The sequence below is a fragment of the Somniosus microcephalus genome, chromosome 2, assembly GCF_052327205.1.
Source record: "Somniosus microcephalus isolate GS21.2 chromosome 2, FLI_Smic_1.0, whole genome shotgun sequence".
Classification (NCBI taxonomy): domain Eukaryota; kingdom Metazoa; phylum Chordata; class Chondrichthyes; order Squaliformes; family Somniosidae; genus Somniosus; species Somniosus microcephalus.
The window spans coordinates 156,018,110-156,029,609 of record NC_140988.1 but is presented as its reverse complement, the minus strand read 5'-3'; the positions used below and the strand labels follow the sequence as shown (position 1 = coordinate 156,029,609).

General features: G+C 46.6%; 1 protein-coding gene across 4 annotated transcripts in view; it reads left to right on the top strand.

Moving 5' to 3' along the window:
- LOC147123048 (coiled-coil domain-containing protein 158-like) overlaps positions 1 to 11,500 on the top strand; it is a 249,213-nt gene that overhangs the window by 127,960 nt on the left and 109,753 nt on the right. For all 4 annotated transcript variants that reach the window (XM_085964352.1, XM_085964360.1, XM_085964379.1 and 1 more), the window contains one exon: positions 4,699 to 4,888. In XM_085964352.1, coding sequence (XP_085820478.1) covers positions 4,699 to 4,888 — 190 coding nt within the window. The remainder of the gene's footprint in view (positions 1 to 4,698; positions 4,889 to 11,500) is intronic.

Here is an 11,500-nt window from a genome sequence, read left to right as displayed (position 1 = left end):
GGGGGGAGGGAGGGAGGGGGACGGGGGGGTGGAGGGAGGGGAGGGACGGGGGGGTGGAGGGAGGGAGGGACGGGGGGGTGGAGGGGAGGGAGGGACGGGGAGGAGGGAGGGACGGGGGGGAGGCGGGGAGGGAGGGACGGGGAGAGGGGAGGGAGGTACGGGGAGGGGGGAGAGGGAGGTACGGGGAGGGGGGGAGAGGGAGGTACGGGGAGGGGGGAGAGGGAGGGTACGGGGAGGGAGGGAGGGACGGGGCCGGGGGAGGGGGGAGAGGGAGGGACGAGAGGGGGGGAGAGGGAGGGGGGAGGGAGGGAGGGGGGAGAGGGAGTTGACGGGGGGAGGGGGGAGGGAGAGGAGGGAGGGAGGTACGGGGAGGGGGGGGTAGGGACGGGGAGAGGGAGGGAGGGGACGGGGAGTAGGGACGGGGGACGGGGGGAGGGGAGGGACAGGAGGGAGGGACGGCGGGGGGGGGGACGGGGAGGGAGGGAGGGGACAGGGAGGGGAGGGACGGGGGAGGGAGGGACTGGGGGGAGGGAGGGAGGGACTGGGGGGAGGGACTGGGGGGAGGGAGGGGGAGGGACGGTGGGGGAGGGAGGGGACGGGGGGAGGGAGAGAGGGAGGGGGGGGAGAGGGAGGGCGGGGGGGGAGGGAGGGAGGGACGGGGGGGAGAGGGAGGGAGGGCGTGGGGGGGGGAGAGGGACGGGGGGGGAGGGAGGGACGGGGGAGGGGGAGGGAGGGACGAGGGAGGGACGGGGGAGGAGGGAGGGACGGGGGGGGAGAGGGAGGGAGGGAGGGAGGGACGGTGGGAGGGAGGGACAGGGGGGGGAGTGAGGGAGGGACGGGGGGTGCGGGGGGAGGGAACTTTTCACAAAAAATGAGTTAACACTTTTCCCCCCTAATTTTGTATATGATTTTCTAAGAAACAAGCAAAAATCAATTTTCCCCTCATCTAAACAAATTTCAACCAGGTCTTGAAGTCCAAACGTTTTAAAGAGGCCCTGAATCACTTAAAACGTGTTAAAATTAAAATCTCTCAATATTTGCTTTTGAATGGTTGACTGAAGTGAGTAGCTTTACACAAACAGGCAACCATGCTGTTGAGGAGGGGGCGGGCAGGGGAGGATTTGTAGGGGTTGCATATTACTTTTTGTTGACTTAAAAAAAAAATATCATTAAGACGTTTAGGAAGAGAACCAAAAAAGGGGAAAAACACAAACCATTTTATTTTGTCTGTCGTTCTATAGTCCAAACAAGTCCCAGGAATAACGTAAATATAGATTTCTTCTTAAACGTTTAGTGGAGTGTTAATAGTAACAAGAGTTATGTAATGATGTAGAAAAATTGCCAGAAGCTACCTTGGAAGAAACCACTATTTGTTTATTGAGAATGACACAGAAAATACTTTGATTAAACTGATAATGTACAATTTCAATTTGGTATAAATGTTTGAAATAGGAGATTAAAAATTGAGAGTACAATGAAGTTTGTTTCCCACTATTTAATTGCGAAGTACCTAAAATAATTCAACACTTTTTGTGATAAGAGCAGGGATTAATATTGTGGAGAATGTTTGAGAGAAAAACATTAGAAGTGAAATTTGTAAATTAACATCTTTACGTCACCATGTTAGTAAACATTTCCAAGTCAGTCTGATTGGTTCTCCTGCCTTGGAAGAAAGATGAATATTTATGTTAAATCATAGTTTTTCCTGCTTTTTGTTTTTAATTCAGATGCAAATTGTGTAAGTGTTTTTCTGCACTTGTGAATAAGTGCTGCATTTCTGACATGTCACATGGGGGGTGTGCTGGCTCAAGAAGACAACGTTTATTAATGGAAGTGATTGAAGTTGGAAATACAGATACCTGCTTTTGTTCAATTCTTTTTAATACTGTGAATTGAAGAACTGCAGCACTTTATATTTGTTGGTTGTCTGGTTACATGGTGATTAATATTCTAATTACTTATGTGGACCTACAGCACGTCAGCGCCATGGGAAAGCTGCTGCTCCTGCTGCTTGTGACATGAGGGATGGGCTAAAACGTTGAAAACTTTAAAATTAATATAAATTGCACGAATAGATATGCCTTTTTCAGCTCACCTTGGGCTTTTGGATTGTTTGTCGATACATAACCATGTAACTGAGTGACGTTTTTGAAGTGTAAATGCATTATTATGCAGTTCTTTTATATCCCAGTCATTTCTGACAAGTATTTTTTTTAAATAGAGTTTGTACATGACGAACTGAAAGCTTTTAATTAATTCTACCATAAACAAACTTGCAGAATGGGCATGTCAATAACAAATGAATTTCAATATAGATAAGTGTGAGGTGGTGCATTTTGGTAGGAGGAAAAAGGAGGCGACCTACTCCTTGGAAAATAAGAGTCTAAATAGGGTAGAGGTGCAAAGGGTTCTGGGGGTATAGATTCACAAATCATTAAAAAGCCATAAAACTGCAAATAAAGCACTGGAGTTCATTTCAAAAGTGGAGAAGTTATGTTAAACTTGTATAGAACCTTGTCTGATTGTCTCATGATTTGAGAAGGTGGGGTGGCAATATGGCATTAGTGTCTTTTAAGTGGTTGTTGTAAAAGTTGTTGTTGTAAAATTTGCTCACGGACGAAAAGGTTGCGCTCAAAGGAGTTTGTGGGGCCCGCTCAGTACAAAAAAGAATTAGAGGGAACATTGGCAGCGAGTTATGATCTAGAATGCGCTGATTGAAATAGTGGTGGAAGCAGATTCAATAATAACTTTCAAAAGGGAATTGGATAAATACTTGAAGGGGAAACGTTTGCAGGGCTATGGGGAAAGAGCAGGGCAGTGGACTAATTGGATGGATCTTTCAAAGAGCCAGTGCAGGCACAATTGGTTGAATGGCCTCCTTGTCTGCTGTATGATTCTACGGACACAAATTAACATGAACAGTGAAAGGTAGCGAATGGTAAAGTGTTATTTTTTAAGGTGATAGTTTCTTAAAACTACCCAATAATTTTTTGTAGCTGTGTGTCCGAGCCAATGATTTACCTTTGATGTTAGAAAAGGAGGAGTGTTTGTACATCTGAATAGCTTTGGCACCATGAAGGTGCTTGGTATCTATTGCAGTGACCTTCCTTTCAGAAAGATGGTGTAGAAATAGATATATATATAGATATAGAATTTACAGATAAATTCAAATGCTCACCCCCGAGAGAATGGCATGCCATGAATGAGGTTAATTTGTTTTTGTCAGTGTTGCTAGATTGAGTGCCTTTTCCCATATTGGGGTTTTCCAGTAAGGTTGAGATGGAAGAATTGACATGGTTAGCTCACTTTGCTGAATACCCCTTTGTTGGTAGTAGTCATAGAGTAGCACTGCCAAGTAAAGAGTCGTCCACAGTCTAGAAAATCCCACTTGCCTGGCTGAACAAGACTGTGTGGTAGTCAAAAACAAATGATGTTTTATAAGCAATGTTTGCGGTCAAAAATAAATGGGTTAGTAATTGGGGAATTGAATACTTAGGGAGGGATTAGTTGGTATTTGGAAGGAGAGTGGTAGATATGGAGAGCATTGAGTAATTGAAGCAGGTGGAAAATAGCAAGTGGTATGTTAAGAGCGTTAGTAGTCTGGATGTTGGGCATTTGAGAACCCGTGGCTGGTTGGGTGAAATGAACAGTTCGGAAGTGGGCAGTAGATACTGGAGACTTAGTAGACCGTGGAAGAGTGGCTGGGAGCAATGTAGCAACGAGAAAGGTAAAAATTGCAGTTTAAAATAATTGGCACAAAATGGACTTGGCAAAAATTAAATGGAGAGCGATGAAGTTGGCTAGAAATAAATGGGGGGAAATGTCAAGGTAGGCAAGTGGATAGAAATAAAGAAATGGAGAGGGATAGATGGAGCGGAAATAAATAAATGGAAACAAGGAAAGAATGATAGTGCAGTTGGGTGGTTTGCAGAGCGTGGTAAGGGATAAAGGGGAAGAAAATATATTGAACTTGCTATGGCAATTGGGATATAAAGAGACAAAGTGGGTGCAATCTGAACTGAGCGACCAATGGAGGAGCAGAGAGAAAGCCAATGAAATCAACAAGGGAGAAGCGAGAGGTGGAGTTGAAGATGATGAGTTTTGAAAGAATATTTTCATCCTTTGCAGCTTCGTTTAGCTGGGTTGGGAAGTGGTGAGGGATGACAGGAAGTAAGAGATATGGACTGGGACCAAGGCAACAGAGAAGGAAGGTGATCTTCAAATGTTGAAGGAATGGAGCCAAGTGTGGGCAATGACTGGAGGCAGGAGTACAATGGTGGGGAGTCTGGAGAGACTGAGGTAATATAACAGCAAGCAGGCAGCAAAAATCATGGAAGAGCTAGAGGATGGAAAGTGAGAAATAATAATATATAAAATAATAAAGGTATGAGTAATAATTGTAAAATATCAGAGAAACATACCTGTTATTGTTGTGATAGCTTTCATCTGAGCAGGAGTGGAAGAAATCTGCATTTGAGTCGGCTGCAGGAAATTTGCTTTGTTTCGCATAAATTTGCTCGTAAACAAAGGTGATAAAAGTAGTGAGTTACTGGAAGTATATGACAAAAATATGCTGACATATCATTTTTATAATGGGTTGTAGGTGGAGGTGTGTTCATACATGTACACTTGTATAGGTTTGGTGATGGTTGTCATCTTGCATTAATCCAATTTGTTAATAACTGTCTTTTCTATTAGACTGAATTGGAACACAAAGATGCTCAAATGCAAAAGCTACAGGGACACCTCAGTGAGCTGGAAAGGGAGAAAATTAAGCTGATAAATTCTGCAACTGAACAAATGTCTGAATTGAGAGACTTGCTACAGGAAAAGGAAGTACTTAGAAATGAATTAAGTCTCATCCAGAACCAAATGGGTGAACTGAAAGGTATGAGGACAGTCTGCCAACAAGGCAAATTCAAGGCTTCTGTATCTTGATTGGGCTTCTCATGTTTTCCTGGTAATGCCATAAATTAAACTCTTTCTTCCCCCCCCCCCCCCCTTTTAAAGTGTACGTACACTGTGTGCATATAAATATGAGTTTAATATGTGTGACTGCAAGGCAGTTGATGATGTCTGAAGTCCCATCAGTATCTCACTGAAAGGTAGTTCTGTTGGTGATTGACTTGAAAATGTAAACCAATGCTATTCTCTTTTTAGGCAGTCCCTTGGAACCGAGGATGACTTGCTTCCACACTAAAAATGAGTTCTCAGGTGATTGATGAGTCCAATACGGGACCTACAGTCTCTGTCACAGGTGGGGCAGATGGTGGTTGAAGGGGTGGGTAGGTGGGGTGCTTGGGTTGATGTGCGCTCCTTGTGCTGCCTGCACTTGGCTTCTGCTTGCTCCCGGCGAAGAGACTCGAGGTGTTCGGCGCCTTCCTGGCTGCTTCTCCTCCACTTTGTGTGGTCTTGGGCCGGGGATTCCCAGTTGCCGGTGGGGATGTTGCACTTTTTCAAGGAGGCTTTGAGGGTGTCCTTGAAGTGTTTCCTCTGTCCACCTGGGGCTCTCTTGCCGTGTTGGAGCTCCGAATAAAGCGCTTGTTTTGGGAGTCTCGTATCGGGCATGCGGACAACGTGACCCGTCCATCGGAGCTGATCGAGCGTGGTCAAAGCTTCGACGCTGGGGAGGTTGGCCTGAGCGAGAACACTGACGTTGGTGTGCCTATCCTGCCAATGGATTTGCAGAATCTTGCGGAGGCAGCATTGGTGGTACCTCTCCAGTGCTTTGAGGTGCCTTCTGTACATGGTCCATGTCTCTGAAGCATACAGGAGGGCGGGTATCACTACTGCTCTGTAAACCATGAGCTTGGTGCTGGGTTTGAGGTCCTGGTCTTCAAACACTCTCTTCCTCAGGTGACCGAAGGCTGCACTGTCACACTGAAGGCGGTGTTGGACTTCGTCATCGATGTCCTTGTTGACGGTAGGCTCCCGAGGTATGGAAAGTGGTCCACGTTGTCCAAGGCCTCGCCGTGGATTTTGATAATCAGGGGCTGTACTGTGTGGCGGGGGCAGGTTGGTAGAGGACCTTTGTCTTACAGATATTTAGTGTAAGGCCCATGCTCTCATACGCTTCGGTGAAGGTATTGACGATGGTTTGTAGTTCGGTCTCAGAGTGTGCGCAGACGCAAGCGTCGTCTGCATACTGTAATTCTATGACAGAGGATGGGACGACCTTGGATCTAGACTGGAGGCGATGGAGGTTGAACAGTTTCCCGTTTGTTCTGTAGATTAGCTCCAGTCCAGCGGGGAGCTTACTGAGGGTGAGATGGAACATTGCAGCCAGGAAGATCGAGAAGAGTGTTGGTGCGATGACACAGCCTTGCTTGACCCCGGTCCGTACGTGAATTGGGTCTGTGGTGGATTCATTAGTCAGGGTCACGGCTTGCATGTTGTCGTGAAGCAGACGAAGGATGGTGACAAACTTTTGAGGGCAGCCGAATTTGAGGAGGACACTCCATAATCCCTCACGGTTGACTGTGTCGAAGGCCTTTGTGAGGTCAAAGAAGGTCATGTACAGCGGTTGACGCTGTTCCCTGCATTTCTCTTGTAGTTGACGTGCGGTGAAGATCATGTCCATTGTGCCCATTGTGACTCTGGGAGGAGCTCTTTAGCCACTGGGAGAAGGCGATTGAGGAGGATTCTTGCGATGACTTTCCCTGTGGCAGACAGCAGGAAGACTCCTCTGTAATTACTGCAATCGGACTTGTCACCTTTCTTGAAGATGGTCACAATTACGGCATCTCTGAGATCCCCTGGCATGCTCTCCTCCTTCCAAATAAGAGAAATGAGTTCATGTATTCGCGCCAATTGTGCTTCTCCGCCATGTTTTAGCACCTTGACGGGGATTCCATCTGCTCCAATGATTCCATGTTCCAATGCTATAATAAATGGAACATAAATTGCATGTTATATTAACTGTTGTGTATTTGTCAAAGTAAAGTATGCTGGAGAATTGATGGACTGGATTTTTATGATATTTAAAGTGATTGGACCACCTCCTTAAATATCTTCAGATTGTGTAGCATAAGTCAGATAAAAGTTTTAAAAGGTTAGAGTGGCAGCTGTGGCCTGCGTTCTGCAAATCTTGCTGGATATGAGCGTTGATTTGAGCGTCGAGGCAAACATACTTTGTGGGAAGTGTGTCCTGCTGAATTCGCTCAAGCTTCAAGTTATTGAGCCTGAGGAACAGCAGGAGTTACCCTGCCCTAGATGGGAGGAGAGAGGTTTCTGGAACACATGTTTCAAGAAGTAGTCACCCTACAGGCAGAGAGATAGAGGGTAAGGATTGGAGGTGGGTGACTACCCAATAAGGTGGAAAGAGAAGAAAGGTACAAATGCCCAATGAGTGCCCTGTCATGGCAAATACGTTTTCAATAATGAACACTGTTTCAAGAATTATAACTCTGGGAAGAACAGCTGTGAGCTGCGTAGAATCAGTGGTTGCCCAAGGAGGGAGAGTTAATGCAGGATTGCACCTGCAGTGGGAAGAACAGCTGTGAGCTGCGTAGAATCAATGGTTGCCCAAGGAGGGAGAGTTAATGCAGGATTGCACCTGCAGTGGGAAGAACAGCTGTGAGCTGCGTAGAATCAGTGGTTGCCCAAGGAGGGAGAGTTAATGCAGGATTGCACCTGCAGTGGGAAGAACAGCTGTGAGCTGCGTAGAATCAGTGGTTGCCCAAGGAGGGAGAGTTAATGCAGGATTGCACCTGCAGTGGGAAGAACAGCTGTGAGCTGCGTAGAATCAATGGTTGCCCAAGGAGGGAGAGTTAATGCAGGATTGCACCTGCAGTGGGAGATTCAATAGTGAGTACAGTAAACTATCACTTCTGTAACTAATTGTGAGTCCTGAATGCTGTGCTGTCTCCCAGATGCCAGGGTAAAGGACATTACAAAACAGGTCCAGAAGGTGGTGAATCATCTGGAAACCATGGTTCATATCAACACAAACAACATCAGCAAGAATAGGATTCAGGATTGTCAAAAATAATTCCGGGAGTTGGAAAATAGACTAAGAAGCACAATGTCATCGGTAACCTCAAGATTACAACCAGTGCTACATGTTAGCCAGATTAGAGAGGTGAATGCATGGCTACAGACATGGTGTGTGAGCTAAAAGTTCACCAATCCTGGGGTACTTAGATCACTTTTGGGGTAGGAGTGAGATGGGTCGATAGGATAGCCTATACCTGAACCGTGCCGAGACTAGTATTCTTGCACTGAGGTTAACTGGAGTTGTGGATGAGAGTTAAAACTAATATGAATGGAGGAGGAGGTGTAAGAGGGAAAAAGTGAGAGAGGAGAGTCAGCATCTTGGAAAGGAAAGTGAGATTTAGGTGTCTAGGTAATGAGGTAGAAATATTGAAAGGGTTTTTATTCATTCATGGGTTGCGGGCGTCGCTGGCAAGGCCAGCATTTATTGCCCATCTCTAATTGCCTTTGAGAAGGTGGTGGTGAGCCGCTTTCTTGAAACGCTGCAGTCCGTGTGGTGTAGGTACTCCCACAGTGCTGTTAGGTAGGGAGTTCCAGGATTTTGACCCAGCGACAACAAAGGAACGGCGATATACTTCTAAGTCAGGGTGGTGTGTGACTTGGACGTGATGGTGTTCCCATTCGCCTGCTGACCTTGTCCTTCTAGGGGATAGAGGTCGCAGGTTTCAGAAATGTTGTCTGAGAAGCGGTAGCGAGTTGCTGCAGTGCATCTTGTAGATGGTACACACTGCAGCCACAGTTCACCTGTGGTGGACCGAGTGAATGTTTAAGGTGGTGGATGGAGTGCCAATCAAACGGGCTGCTTTGTCCTGGATGGTGTCGAGCTTCTTGAGTGTTGTTGGAGCTACACTCATTCAGGCAAGTGGGGAGTATTCCATCACACTCCTTACTTGTGCCTTGTAGATGGTGGAAAGGGTTTGGAGAGTCCAGAGGTGAGACACTTGCCACAGAATACCTAGCCTCTAACCTGCTCTTGTAGCCACAATATTTATGTGGCTGGTCCAGTTAAGTTTCTGGTCAATGGTGACCCCCAGGATGTTGATGGTGGGGGATTCGGCAATGGTAATGTCATTGAATGTCGAGGGGGAGTGGTTTGACTCTCTCTTGTTGGAGATAGTCATTGCCTGGCACTTGTGAGGCACGAATGTTTTACCACTTACCAGTCCAAGCCTGAATGTTCTCCAGGTCTTGCTGCATGAGGGGACAGATGGTTTCATTATCTCTGAAGTTGCGAATGGCACTGAGCACTGTGCAGTCATCAATGAACATCCTTTCAACATAAGGTCAGAAGTGGGGAAGGTCATTGAAGAAGCAGCTGAAGATGGTTGGGCCTAGGGCATTGCCTGAGGAACTCCTGCAGCAATGTCCTGGGGCTGAGATGATTAGCCTCCAACAAGAACAACCATTTTTCTTTGTGCTAGGTATCACTCCAGCCAGTGGAGATTTTTGCCCCTGATTTCCATTGACTTCAATTTTACTAGAGCTCCTTGATGCTACACGGTCAAATGCTGCTTTGATGTCAAGAGCAGTCACTCTCGCCTCACTTATGGAATTCAGCTCTTTTGTCCATGTTTGGGCCACAGCTGTAATGAGGTCTGGAGCTGAGTGGTCCTGGTGAAACCCAAACTGGACATCAGTGAGCAGGTTATTGCTAATAACATAAGAATTAGGAGCAGGAGTAGGCCATTCGGCCCCTCGAGCCTGCTCCACCATTCAATAAAATCATGGCTGATCTTCAACCTCAACCCCACTTTCCTGCCCGATCCCCATATCCCTTGATTCCCCATGAATCCAAAAATCTATCTATTTCAGCCTTTTATATAATCCACAGCCCTTTGGGGCAGAGAATTCCAAAGATTCACAACCCTCTGAGTGAAGAAATTCCTTCTCATCTCAGTTTTAAATGGCCGACCCCTTATCCTGAGACTATGCCCCCTAGTTCTAGACTCTCCAGCCAGGGGAAATAACCTCTCCACATCTAACCTGTCAATCCCCCTCAGAATCTTATTGGTTATTGGTAAGATAGCACTGTCGACGACACTTTCCATCACTTTGATGATGATTGAGAGTAGACCGATGGGGCGGTAATTGGCTGGATTGGATTTGTCCTGCTTTTTGTGGACAGGACATACCTGGGCAGTTTTTCACTTTGTCGGGTAGATGCCAGTGTTGTAGCTGTACTGGAACAGCTTGGCTAGAGGCGCGGCTAGTTCTGGAGCACAAGTCTTCAGCATGACAGCCCGGATGTTGTCGGCACCCATAGCCTTTGCTGTATCCAGTGCGCTCAGCTGTTTCTTGATATCGCGTGGAGTGAATCGAATTGGCTGAAGACTGGCTTCTGTGATGGTGGGGACCTCAGGAGGAGGCCGAAATGGATCATCCACTGGGCACTTCTGGCTGAAGATGGTTGCAAACGCTTCAGCCTTGTCTTTTGCACTCACGTGATGGTCATGGAGTCTTCTCCTCCCGTTAGTTGTTTAATTGTCCACCACCATTCACGACTGGTTGTGGTTGGACTGCGGAGCTTTGATCTGTTCCGTTGGTTGTGGGATTGCTTAGTTCTGTCTAATAGCATGCTGCTTCTGCTGTTTAGCATGCATGTAGTCCTGTGTTGTAGCTTCACCAGGTTGGCACTTCATTTTTAGGTACACCTAGTGCTGCTCCTGGCATGAACCAGGGTTGGTCCCCTGGATTGATGGTAATGGTAGAGTCTGGAGTCAATGTTGAGGACTCCCAGGGCCACTCCTTCCTGACTGTATATCACTGTGCTGCCACCTCTGGTGGAGCAGTACATACCCAGGGATGGTGATGGAGGAGTCTGGGATGTTGGCTGAAAGGTATGATTCTGTGAGTATGACTGTCAGGCTGTTGCTTGACTAGTCTGTGGGACAGCTCTCCCAGTTTTGGTCCAAGGCCTCAAATGTTGGTGAGGAGGACGTTGCAGGGTTGACTGGGCTGTGTTTGCCTTTGTCGTGTCTGATGCCTAAGTCGATGCTGGGTGGTTCGTCCGGTTTTTTTATTCTTGCGGTTTGATGCAACTGTGAGTGGCTTGCAGTTAAGAGTCAACCACATTGCTGTGGGTCTCGAGTTATATACAGCCCAGACCAGGTAAGGATGGCAGTTTTCCTTCCCTAAAGGACATTAGTGAACCAGATGGGTTTTAACGACAATCTGGTAGTTTCATGATCACCATTACTGATACTAGCTTTTTATTCCAGATTTATTTAATCAACTGAATTTAAATTCCCCAGATGCCGTGGTGGAATTTGAACTCGTGTGTCTGGCTCATTAGTCTCTGGATTCACTAGTTCAGTAACATAGCCACTATGCTACCGTACCCATAAGCAGGTCAAAATAGCAAGAAAAGAAATCAAGATGGCAATAAAAAGAAAAGTTTCAAATCCAAAGAAGCTGGTGGTACTTGACTTGGACCTGGTTCTGGGTAATGAGCAGAGCAAGTAGGCAACCTAAAAGTTGGGAAACATTTGTGAAACAATGACCACAATTT